The sequence below is a fragment of the Sphaerodactylus townsendi genome, linkage group LG07 (genome assembly GCF_021028975.2).
Source record: "Sphaerodactylus townsendi isolate TG3544 linkage group LG07, MPM_Stown_v2.3, whole genome shotgun sequence".
Classification (NCBI taxonomy): Eukaryota; Metazoa; Chordata; class Lepidosauria; order Squamata; family Sphaerodactylidae; genus Sphaerodactylus; species Sphaerodactylus townsendi.
This window is the reverse complement of record NC_059431.1, coordinates 21939977-21953030: the sequence shown is the minus strand read 5'-3', so window position 1 is coordinate 21953030 and position 13054 is coordinate 21939977. Positions and strand designations below refer to the sequence as shown.

The window sequence follows — 13054 nt, the reverse complement described above, 5'->3', positions numbered from 1 at the left end:
ACGGAGATCCTCTGGCTCGGCCGTGAGGGGGGGGGATCTTTCAGCCGCCGGTATGGGAGGGGGTCACATTGGCGCCGACCCCCTCTGTCCGCAGCCTGGGGGTCCACCTGGATCTGTCTCTTTCGATGGAGACCCAGGTGGCCCATACAACCCGGGCTGCTTTTTTTCCCCTTCGTCAGGCCCGGCGACTGGCCCCCTTCCTCTCCAGAACGGATCTAGCCTCTGTGATCCATGCAACGGTCATCTCCAGATTAGACTATTGTACTCGCTCTACGCTGGCCTTCCCTTTGGCGTTTGACCCGGCGATTAAAACTGGTTCACCATGCAGCAGCACGCCTGCTTACGGGCAGCGGCTTTCGAGAACACATTCAGCCTGTGCTGCGGCAGCTGCATTGGCTTCCAGTAGAGTTCCGGATCATCTTCAAGGTGTTGGTGCTGACCTTTAAGGCCATTCGCGGCCTGGGGCCATCGTGATCTTCGAGACCGCGATCACCACACATGCCCCTACGCTGGCCTCTCCGATCGGGCGGAGGCCAATCTACTGGTGGTCCCTGGCCCCTCGGCAATGCGGCTGGCCTCCCACACGGGCCAGGACCTTTACAGCCCTGGTCTCCGCCTGGTGGAATGCTCTTCCTCCAGCTGTCCGGGCCCTGCAGGACCTTGGGGAGTTCCGCAGGGCCTGTAAGACGGAGCTGTTCCGCCGGGCCTTTGGAGGAACCAGCCGCTAATGGGGCCCCTTCCTTGGCCCTTAACATCTGGGCCGCTAACCACCTAATGAGATTTGCCACGCCTCCCTTTACCGTGGGGAGGGAGGGACTTTATATTTTCGGAACGCTGGACGCCACCTACATCTTGAATTTAAATTTAAATCTAAACTTGAGTTTTATACTTGGTAATTATATTGGGAAATTTTATTGCTGCTTTTAAATGTTTATTTAATTATATTGCGTTTTAAATGTTGTACACCGCCCAGAGCCCTTCGGGGATAGGGCGGTATAAAAATCTAATAAATAAATAAATAAATAAATTTATTTATGATATCTATACCCCTCCTTATGCTAGAATCTCTAGCTGACTTACAAAAGTTAAAAAAATACAAACCACAGTAAAACATCATGAGTGAAATATAGCAATTAAAACAGCAATAAAAATAGCTGTGTACCTCGTGCTTCTGTTCCAATTTCTGTCCCCAAAAAGAAGCAAGAATCACAGGGAAGTTTCTGCTATTATACAGCAGAGTTATATTCATATGTGGAGACAGAATGGTAGTGCTATCAAAGTTTCAGAAGTTGCTGAGGAAGGATTCTTGACCAAGACGCCGGTGTTATGTCTCTCTTTACAGATTAAACAGCTATAAGTGTATTACAGACACTCTTCAAGAGTTGGTCAACCAAAGCAAAGCCGCTCCGCAGTCTCCCAGTGTTCCCAAAAAGCCTGGTCCTCCTGTCTTATCATCTGATCCTAATATGCTCAGCAATGAAGAAGCAGGACACCATGTAAGTACATGGGCCAAACCTAATGTCATAGCTGTGCCTAGTAAAATGTATTACTACTATGCTTTCAATGGGGGAGTTAAATCATACAACATCTACTTGGCATGCAGAAGATCCCAGATTCCATCCTCAGTGTCTCTAGTCAAAAGGACCAAGTGGTAAGTGAATAGGAAAGACCGCTGCTTGAGATCATGGAGAACACCTGCCACTCATACATCAATTGTCAGGCTCAGTACAAGACAGTTTTTTGTGTAGGGTGCTGTGTGGTTTCCAGGCTGTATGGCCGTGTTCCAGTAGCATTTCCTCCTGATGTTTTACCTGCATCTGCGGCTGGCATCTTCAGAGGATCTGATGGTAGTAAAGCAAGTGGAGTATCTATACCCGTGGAATGTCCAGGGTGGGAGAAAGAACCGTTTGCATTGGTTAACAAGTGTAAAGGGTGCAGTTTGCAAGTGTGATTTGCATTTGTTAAGTGGAATCCACCCATTTTATCATATGTACGTAAGCTTCATGTGTGACACTCTGCCGGATACTGCTTTTGAATTAGGATTAAAGGAGGTCTGTCATAAATATAAGGACACAAGCCTTTGGATTTACATATGGATCTAGGTGTACATTAACTGCAAAACATTTATTACAGCATAACGGCATGCAGCAATAGTGCTTATTAGAAACATTTTCAAGTGCAAATGAGTTCGAAAACACTCAGGCTGCATGCATAAAGTACTATTTGATTTTTAAAAAATCAATAGCTAATATGTTGAAATAAAGCTGTTTTGTATGTTCATTGACCAATACATGCCTTGTAGGCAGCGATCCATTCATTTTCAAAAAAGTACCTTCTTTGCACAATGGCTGTTTTAATTTCACTCTCCTTTTTTCCTAGTTTGAACAAATGCTAAAGTTGGCACAACGTTCTGGAGATGAACTTTTCAGTATCGCTCTTTACAACTGGCTGATCCAAGCTGATCTCTCGGATAAACTGCTGCAGGTAAGACCACAGGAATGTTTGTGCACGCTGTAACCATACAGTTATTTAATGAGCTTCAGTTCTTGTTTTGTTGCATAGCAGGCTACTTCTTGCAGAGGTCATCCTCTATGACAAAGCATGTTCCTGTGGCACTAGATGCTTTCCATTCATACAAGACAGCCCCTTTCAGATTATCATTCCAAACTGGAGAGCCAGTGTTGTGTAGTGGTTAAGAGAAGGTGGACTCTAATCTGGAGAACTGGGTTTGATTCCCCACTCATCCACAGGAGTGGCAGACTCTTATCTGATGAACCAGATTTGTTTCCTCATTCCTACGTTCCTGCTGGTGACTTTGGGCTAGTCACAGTTCTCTCGGAGCTCTCTCAGCCCTGCCTACCTCACAAGGTGCCTGTTGTGGGGAGAGAACTGAAGCCCAAAAAAGAAATGAAAACGGGAAAAAGCAGTTGTTGTTTTTTTAAAAAGACTGAGTCCTGGAATGCCTACAGAACACAAGCAGCTTTTTCTGGATTTTTTAAAAAATCTATTAGTCGGGAGCCAAAATAGTTGTGCCTGAAATTACACAAAGCTATTAGCAAACAGGTGCTCATATGGTTTGTAAGGGCCATTTGAAAGGGACCCTGGCTTTGCATAAGCGGAAACCTCCTACATCACTTCCCAATGGAGGGCTACCTCCACCATAGAGATCAGTGCTGCCAAAGTAAGGTAGAGGATCTAAAGCAGGGGTAGGGAACCTGCGGCTCTCCAGCTGTTCAGGAACTACAATTCCCATCAGCCCCTACCAGCATGGCCAATTGGCCATGCTGACAGAGGCTGATGGGAATTGTAGTTCCTGAACATCTGGAGAGCCGCAGGTTCCCTACCCCTGATCTAAAGCATAATGATGCATAATTTGTAGTCACAATAAATGTTACACACAAGGACTGATAGGATTTCGCCTTTTCCCTGATCCCTGTAGGTGAATTCTCCCTTTCTGGAGCCTTATCTCGTGCGCATGGCCAAAGTTGATCAAAACAAAGTTCGCTACATGGACCTGCTGTGGAGGCATTTTGAGAAAAACAGAAGCTTCAGTAATGCAGCCAGAGTGCTGGCAAAATTGGCTGACATGCATAGGTAAGAGTAGCTTTTTATTCATCAGTGACTCTCATGTTGATATACTTTGTTTGTGTGTATATTGGGTTAAGTTAATCTTATCGTTTTTCCAAAAATGTCACCAGATGATGTAGCCCAAGTCTACTCAACTGTGAATCACTAAACTAAATGCAAATAACTGTAGGCCATACTATATTGCACTAAATGAAGCCCATCAGCAATATATTATGGCCTGCAGTTATTTGGTGTAGTAGTTGGCCATCATGGTGTAGTGGTTAGGAGCAGCTGGATTCTAATCTGGAGAACCAGGTTTGATTCCCCACTCCTCCACCTGAGTGGCAGAGGTTTATCTGGTGAGCCAGATGTGTTTCCGCACTCCTATATTCCTGCTGGCTGACCTTGGGCTAGTCACAGTTCTTTGGAACTCACAAGGTGTCAGTTGTGGGAAGAGGAAGGGAAAGGAGCTTGTAAACCACCTTGAGTCTCCTTACAGGAGAGAAAGGTGGTATATAAATCCAAACTTCTTTATTTTAAAGATCCAAGGCGAGTAGCTAGGAGATTTTACAATGTTATATTGTTCTCTTATCAGAAGAAGAAAGGGTGTATTGTAGATATGCAAAGCAGACTAGACAAGTTGGTTAACAGCTTATATATTTTAAAAGCAGAAGATTGTGTGGATGTTCTTGAAAGCTTCCATACTAAATGACATACTTTTTGTGATTTCACAGCACTGAAATTTCTCTTCAGCAGCGTCTTGAGTATATAGCACGTGCCATTTTGAGTGCCAAGAGTTCAACCGCCATTTCTCCCATAGCTGCGGATGGTGAATTTTTACATGAATTGGAAGAGAAAATGGAAGTAAGTAAAATTGGTATTGATATTAGACAGCATTTATATTGGCATTCAAAGGAAAATGGGGGCCATGTCATTTTGGAGGCTCCTTTCTACACGCTGTTTTTCCCATGTAGAGAATCCCATTAAACCTAATTTAAATCAGGGGTGCCCAACTCTGGCCTTCCAGATGTTCATGGACTATGATTATGCTTGCAGGGGCTGATGAGAATCATAGTCCATGGACATTTGGAGGGCCAGAGTTGGATACCCTGAGTTTAAAGAGAGCTTTTAGCCCCCGTCGTCGGTTTTGAAAATCTGAAAAGCATTTTAGTGATATGAATAGTCATTATAGATCAGATTTTAAATAATAAAACCAATGGTAATTTCTTGTTCATGTTTGTAATTTTTATTTTAAAAACTCAAATATTTTCAACCAGGTTGCCCGGATACAGTTTCAAATACAAGAGGCATTACAGCGTCAGTGTTCCCATCATACTTCAGTGCAAGATGCAATTTCACAGCTGGATTCTGAGTTGATGGATATAACGAAGGTGATCTTAAAGAAATATTCCCAAACAGCATGCTATTGTGCCAGATGTTCCAGAATGAATTTTCTTTTTCTGTGATAGCATAGCTATAACCTTGTCTGAACTATTGTGTGAAAGCTATAACTATTGTATGAAAAATGTCAGTTTCCCACTCTGGTCCAAGAAAGAGCTGGATAAAAGTCTAATAAATAAATACTTTCTGTTGAAGAGATGTATTGTTGAAAGCTACAGCCTTTTAAAAATACTTGGTATAAGAGATGGAGACACATTAACTAATTGCTTCATTGCTGCAAACTGCCTTATTAATCCATTTTTATTCCTGCATTTTATTGTGTGTGTATATATGAGAGAGAGAGAGAGAAAAAAATTGACCCTTTTTCTTCTTAAAACCAGCTATATGGGGAGTTCGCTGATCCATTCAAACTCTCTGAATGTAAGCTGGCCATTATCCACTGTGCGGGTCATTCAGATCCTATCTTGGTACAGACACTCTGGCAAGAAATAATTGAGAAAGGTATGTCCAATTTGTGGCAAAGATCTTTAGAAGCACACAATAGTGCAGAATTGCATTTTTCTTAATCAAGCCAAAGAGGGGGGAAAGTCATTTTTGCAGCATGCAATGTGACATTTGGAAAGGAAGGCCATTTTAGACCATTGTTTTTGGTCCTACAGTTGATTCTGTGTTGGTGATCCATTGGGCAATGCTGAGTGTCTTCTTAAAGTTGGATTCTTCAGGCTCTTTAGTCTCCTTCCCCCAGTATGTGGAAGAGGCAAAGGTCTCTAGAATTAGAGTGGCAGAAATTTCCCCTCCCCCAATCAACAGAAATCTTCCATGGGATTCATCAGTGGAAATCAGCAATTGGCCTGTAGCTCCATAAGGAAAAGTGGCATTCAAGATATTGTCTGCATGCTGTAAGCTCCTTCCACACATGCAGAATAATGCACTTTCACTCCACTTTCACAATTGTTTACAAATTGATTTTGCTATTCCGCACAGTAAAATCCACCTTCAAAGTGTATTAAAAGTGGATTGAAAGTGCTTTAATCTGCATGTGTGGAAGGGGCCTTAATTCTTTTCTGTTTGGAGGATGACAGACTCCTTGAATGGCTTGCAAAAAAGAAATGTGTGAGTTTCCCATTAGGCTTCTGTTTCTTTTCCCACTGGTTGTAATATAAATAGTGAGCAGACTCAGCTGAGATGTCAAAAGAAAATTGCGGTTTGTTTCTGAAATGTACAAACCTGGTTGGCTGTTGAGCTTGCGTCCTCGCTTCCTCCTCCACTACCCCTCTTCATCCTGCTCAGCATGCAGAGAATGAAGACGGAAGTCTTCAACTCCCTCCACGTGTAATTTCATTCCCAGTAACTAGAATTGTTAACTAGTATTAAGTTGTGGCTAAAAATCTTGGCATCCCATACAAGCGAGAGAGAGGATAAGGAATAAGTGCACACAGTTTGTGCTGGCTTGAACAAGCTCCTCTTTGCGGCATCTGAACTTAGCGTGAAAGGATTTGTAAAGCTTTTTGAATGCTGACAATACTGTATATATAAAAAATATATTTTTGTAAGTCCGAAGGCTCTGGGGGCCTCTGGTGCACCTATTGATCTGCTACGAGGGAGCAAGCTTGTTTTTTGCTGCTCCAGAGACTAGGACCGTGGTGGCGAACCTTTGGCACTCCAGATGTCATGGACTACAATTTCCATCAGCCCCTGATGGGAATTGTAGTCCATAACATCTGGAGTGCCAAAGGTTCGCCACCACTGGACTAGGACCAGGAGTAATAGGTTCAAGGTGAAAGAAAAGAGATTCCACTAAACATCAGGAAAAACTTCCTGACACGAAGGTCTGTTCGACAGTGGAATGCACTACCTCAGAGTGTGGTGGAGTCTTTGGAGGTTTTAAGAGAGGCTGGATGACCATCTGTCAGGAAGTGCTTTGATTGTGTGTTCCTGCATTGCAGGGTGTTGGACTTGATGGCCCTTGTGGTCTCTTCCAACTCTATGATTCTATATGGATCTGATGCTGCTAACATAGTAGGATACTGAGCAGTAGTTTGTAATAAGAACCAGTCAGTTGTGCATGACACTCAGGTGCCATTCTACTACACTATAAATGTTTTCCAAATGTGCTGATGAGCTTGGTGTCCCAGGCTCCTTTTTTTTTTGCTGCCAGAATAGTGTTTCATCACTCAGTATTTACTGATGAATATGCAGTTTTAGCCGGAATAATCCCATTGCTAACAAATAAAAAGGACCTGATGTATATTATGTTGAAAAGAAGCAGGAGATATCAGTATATCTTCTTGAACAGACTCTTTTTTTCTCTCTTTCAGCCCTGAGTGACAGCGTGGCTATGAGTGCTGCAGACAGGATGCAGGCTCTTAGCCTGAAGATGATAATGCTTGGCAAAATCTATGCTGGGACACCTCGTTATTTTCCATTAGGTATATAATTCAAAATACTGGTGGTTTGAAATATGCCCAGTTAGGAAAGACCAAATGTCCTCTGTCTCTAGAAAAATACACAGGCAGCAAAGAGGAATCAACTATGTTTTTCACCTGTGCCTTCCCATAATGCACTTGAATTGTCACTCAGGGTTGGGAAGGGCCTGTTTGGTCCCACCATTCATTTATTGGGCTTATAGACTGGCCTCCCCCAAGGGGCTCAATGGGCACTGCCTTGCTCAAGAACTCAACCCAAGGAGGTGGACATCTCAGTCCCAATACCCTTGGCTATAGGGTCAGTTCTCATGTGTTCTGTGGTAGAGCAGAAGGTCGCAAGTTCAATTCTTGGCATCTCCAGTTAAAAGGACCGGATAGGAGGTGACGTGAAATTTTACTAGCTGAAACCCTGGACAGCCACTGCCAGTCTGGGTAGTCAGTATTGAACTTGATGAACCAATTGTCTGATTTAGTATAAGGTCATGTGTTTCCATTTGTAAAGGTTTTTGAATGCTGACAATACTGTTTAATATTAAATATATTTTTGGAAGTCTGAAGGCTCAGGGGGCCTCAGGTGCACCTATTGATCTGCCATAGCAGCAGTGGCATAGTGGTTAAGAGCAGGTGCACTCCAATCCGGAGGAACCAGGTTTGATTCCCTGTTCTGCTGCTTGAGCTGTGGAGGTTTATCTGGGGAATTCAGATTAGCCTGTCCACTCCAACACACACCAACTGTGGGCTAGTCACAGTTCTTTGGAGCTCTCTCAGCCGCACCCACTTGGGCTAGTCACACACCCCTTGGGCTAGTCACAGTTCTTTGGAGCTCTCTCAGCCGCACCCACTTCACAGGGTGCTTGTTGAGGGGGGGAGGGAAAGGAGATCAGCCCCTTTGAGTCTTCTTACAGAAGAGAAAGAGGGGATATAAATCCAACTCTTCTTCATATAGATCTGATGCTGCTAACATAGCAGGATACTGAACAGTAGTTTGTAATAAGGACCAGTCACTTGTGCATGACTCTCAGGTGCACCAAGCAGCAGATACTGTGTTACTTTTACTCCAGTCGATTTCTCTTTAGTTTGTTGTTCTTAGATTTGTTGATTGGGAAGTTGTATGGGCTTATTTCTGTTCACAACTGGCTTACCTTTTTTGAGAAAATCAACTGAGATTTCCATTGAGATTCACTGAATGAAGGTGATGTACAATATTTGTTGTTGTTTTTTTAGAATCTTGCAGCGGAAACTGACCTTTTGCTTTCCCTCAGATTTTTTAGTGCAGTATCTGGAGCAGCAAGCTTGTTCCTTGAACTGGGACGTGGGGTTTGTAACTTACACCATGCAAGAAATTGGCGTGCCGCTCCCAAGGCTTCTCGAAGTGTATGATCAGTTATTCAAAGCACGGGTAAGTAAATGTTATTGGAAACCAAAGTGTAGGTTCAGCTGTTCTTGGATTACTTAGCATTGTTTGTGGTCAAGAAAATGGAAGATGTAATTTTTAAAAAATGTGTGGTGCTACTTATTTATTATATTTTTAGCCTGCTCTCACCAATGGGAGCTCACTTCCATTGAATTTTCACAGTCACTGCATGAGGTAAGCTAAGCCAGCGGTTCTCAACCTGGGGGTCGGGACCCCTTTGGGGGCCGAATGACCCTTTCACAGGGGTCGCCTCAGACTCTCTGCATCTGTGTTCTCCATCTGTAAAACGGATAAATGTTAGGGTTGGGGGTCACCACAACATGAGGAAGTGTATTAAAGGGTCGTGGCATTAGGAAGGTTGAGAACCATTGAGCTAAGCCAAGACATAATGACTGGTCCAAGGTGACCCAGTGGGCTTTGTGAGCTCGGGGTTTTGATTACACATCTCCCCAAACTTAGTGTAACTCTGATCACTGCATCACTGTCTGAAACTGTTAAAATATTTACCTAAAAGGAAAACTATTTTTGTAGTAATTGTATTTTTATTATCTTAACTTGTGAATTACCTCTTATGGATAATAAAATCCTGTTTCTGTTTGTATTTCTTAGACAATTGAAATTCACCAGCATTACTGTATCTTCCTTTACCTGGTCAGGGAATGTTGAGGGGCTATGTCAAATCCCACATGTCTGTTGGCGAAGTGCAAACTTATAACGTAGCATGGAAATGTAGAAGCAGCAGTGGCGTAGTGGTTAAGAGCAGGTGTACTCTAATCTGGAGGAACTGGGTTTGATTCCCCACTCTGCCGCCTGAGCTGTGGAGGCTTATCTGGGGAATTCAGATTAGCCTGTACATTCCTACACATGCCAGCTGGGTGACCTTGGGCTAGTCACAGTTCTTCGGAGCTCTCTCAGCCCCACCTACCTCACAGGGTGTTTGTTATGAGGGGTGGGGGAAGCAAAAGGAGTTTGTAAGCCCCTTTGAGTCTCCTATAGGAGAGAAAGGCTGATTCCGCATGGGCCAAAAAAAGCAGTGTGAAAACAGTGTAAAAGGGTTTATACCGTTTTCACACTGCTGTTTTTGCCCATGCTGAATCAGCCAAAGGGAGGATATAAATCCAACTCTTCTTCTTCTAAATAAATTTAGCACAGAGTCCACACTCCATCATTTCTTTGTTGCAACCTTTAACTAATATTTGTGTGTGTGTATATGTATATGTGTATATATGTATATTAACTAATACATTAGCCTATTCTTGTGCTAATATACCAGCACCTTAACATTGTTGATTAATGGTGTGTTACAACTCCCTTCCCCAGGACCCATTCTGGAGCAAAATGAAGAAGCCTTTACACCTTCTGGAATGCATTCATGTATTATTGTCAGGCTATGTGCAAGATCCTAACAGAGTGCTTACCTATGAAAGGTAACTTGGGTTACTGTGCAGAAATTACATGACCAGATGGCAGTCCATTGGGCTGTATTTTGAAAATATGCACTATGTATAATTTCACCTAAATTTGGGGAATGAATCTCACTGAAAACCATTATTGATTAACCCTGTTGCAGGTATTTGCCATGCAAAAGGTTGCAACGTGGGTGAAATATTGTTGTTGCATCTTATTTATTATCAGAAGACTTTTATCCCGCCCTCTTCCAACCAGGGTCGGCTCAGGGTGGCTCACACTCCATTTGTAAAACAATCAAGAATCTGTATACATTAGAACCATCATAAAACAGTATCACCTGGCATTCTAATCCTCTTATTCACTACCTGGTGACTAACCAAGGAAGATAGGACCTAATAAAATAGCAGTCCCAATCTGATCAGTATTTAATCAATATAAACATAATATAATTAGGGTGGAATGGAAATAAAGATAGGGAGGCCAGAAGCAGTCTTAGGTTTTATACTACCCTTTTTTTACCTTCCCAGGCCACCTTTCGGCCTTCTGTGTCTTCCACATATCTCAGCTGAAGGCATGGAATGAACACACCTTGGCTTAAGCGTACTGCCCACTCTACTGCTAGTATGTCATTTGAAAGGACATCACTAATTCCAGATATTCATTGCAACTCCAGAATTAGGAAAGCATTACAAACTTGTAGTCCCTATATCAGTGGTTCTCAACCTGTGGGTCACGACCCCTTTGGGAGTTGAACGACCCTTTCACAGGGGTCGCCTAAGACTCTCTGCATCAGTGTTCTCCATCTGTAAAATGGATAAATGTTAGGGTTGGGGGTCACCACAACATGAGGAACAGTACTAAAGGGTCGCGGCATTAAGAAGGTTGAGAACCACTGCCCTATATCCGAACGCTAAAAATGTATCTTTTCTTCTTCCTCTCTAGACGGAGGTTCACCAACATTTGCTTGGATGCTGTTAGCTGTTACCTGGTTGAATTGCAGTCCATCAGTCCAACACTAGCTGTACAGACCATTATAGGGAATTTTAAATCTCTACAGGCCAAGCTAGAGCGACTTCATTGACTACAGAAATGCATCATTTTATGCATAACTGTTCGTACGGATGGAATGAACTGTGGCTGCCTTGGGATGTTGACAGAGAAGTGCTTAATAAGGAAGACCTCGGGGGGAAAATCACGCTGTGGATGATTTTGATGGAATTTTGTTGTACATTTTTAAACAACCTTCACATCATAGCAGAATGTATTAACGGCAGGTTCTTTCTTTTTGATACTGCCAATTTTTTTCCTAACCACAAAACAATTTTGTTTTGGATTAAGACACTTTGTGTAATCTTGCCCACATAATTAAAAAATTTTTGTAAAATTGTTTTCTTTTTCTTAATTGTGACTGTCGTATGGGCAAGCACAAATGTAGAAATTATGCAGTTGAAGACACTGGTTTGAATAATAAGGGTGGGCTAGGACAACTCAAACAAGTGATCACCCTGTTACCTTGATTGGTAGCTTGACTGACAGATAACACCTGGAAAGTTGTTAGTTTTGCACTGAAAACTACTCTGCAATTTTTAAATGCGTTGCTGAACAGAAAGTGGTCAGCCATTACTCGTGCCCCTCAATTGCTATAGTGAGCAGGACCAAAGGTGTGCCATACCGCAGGAGAAAATTCAGTTACCTTATTCCTGAGATGAGTGGAGAATTTAAAAATACGATGTACTTTCTAGTTTGCCATCAGACAACTCCATTTTTCATCTTTAGCTAATCTTTGATAACTACTTATTTTTTAAAAAATGTTCCTGCTTAGGTGTAACCCTACTTGTATTCTGTGGGGCTTGCATAGCATTGAGCTGCAACTCTGTTTTCTGATTTTTCTCTTTCGAAATCTACCCAGCTGTTGTCCTGATTAAACTCTCCAGGTATATAAAACATAGGGATGACAGATGCAAAAAACTTTTTTTTAATTTCCCTATTCAGCAGATCAAAGATGTGCCTTCAGTTCTGTTCCTTGCCTTAGGGTTATCTCTGGTCTTTCATTTCCCTGCTGTGAAGGAATACATAAAATGTGCATGAAGCCAAAGGAAATCTGGTGCTTGGTCAGCCCATAGTTCATACTGGCCACTGAATTTCTGGTGGTACTAAAAAAGTCTTTTGTCTATTTTTTCATTGCAATCCTATTTTTGTATTTACCATCAAAGTTAAATGCTCATGATCCAAAAAACGAAAAGGAATCTAGAAAAGATGGTTATAGTGATAGGTCATACATAAAGTAGATGAAAGAAATTGAAGTTATATACCTTAGGCACAAAATGAGAGGAAGAGGAGGTGACTCACATGTATCAAGGAACAACTGCTAGATTACGACAGTACCACATAAGAGTGTTGTAGGCTATATGATCAATGCATCTGTACTCAAGGTTGGTTATACAGATACTGCAGTTAGCATAGGCTCTTGGTTTGAACTTTGCCTATATAATTCTGATTCTTTCAGTCTTTGGCAATGTGTATCATTCTTGGCTGAGAGTAATTCACATTTGAAAATAAACTGTTGAATTAAATTGTTAAATAATTTAATCTATTATCATTGTTGAATTAAATAAAAAAGCAATGGATATCAACTGAGGATATGTTGCTGAATTCCATCAATCTTGCCACCTTAAAAGAAAGCCATTTTCCCTTATTTTGTAACTGTTCGGACTCTTAAGCACTTAGGCTCTTCCATAGTTCCTTAAAATGGAAGCAAATTTCAACCTGCATAGGGTTTGGTGGAGTTTCTTTGGTATTGCCCCTACGTTTTATCGTTGGCTGATGTTTCACACGT

The 13054-nt window shown here is 42.1% G+C and overlaps 1 protein-coding gene across 1 annotated transcript in view; it reads left to right on the top strand.

Moving 5' to 3' along the window:
* NUP155 (nucleoporin 155) overlaps positions 1-11602 on the top strand; it is a 42716-nt gene extending 31114 nt beyond the window's left edge. The window contains exons 26-35 of the mRNA XM_048503923.1: positions 1343-1496; positions 2380-2484; positions 3440-3594; positions 4302-4431; positions 4845-4958; positions 5349-5469; positions 7287-7397; positions 8657-8793; positions 10129-10235; positions 11161-11602. Coding sequence (XP_048359880.1) covers positions 1343-1496; positions 2380-2484; positions 3440-3594; positions 4302-4431; positions 4845-4958; positions 5349-5469; positions 7287-7397; positions 8657-8793; positions 10129-10235; positions 11161-11299 — 1273 coding nt within the window. The 3' untranslated portion in view covers positions 11300-11602. The remainder of the gene's footprint in view (positions 1-1342; positions 1497-2379; positions 2485-3439; positions 3595-4301; positions 4432-4844; positions 4959-5348; positions 5470-7286; positions 7398-8656; positions 8794-10128; positions 10236-11160) is intronic.
* Positions 11603-13054: the final 1452 nt, after the last annotated feature.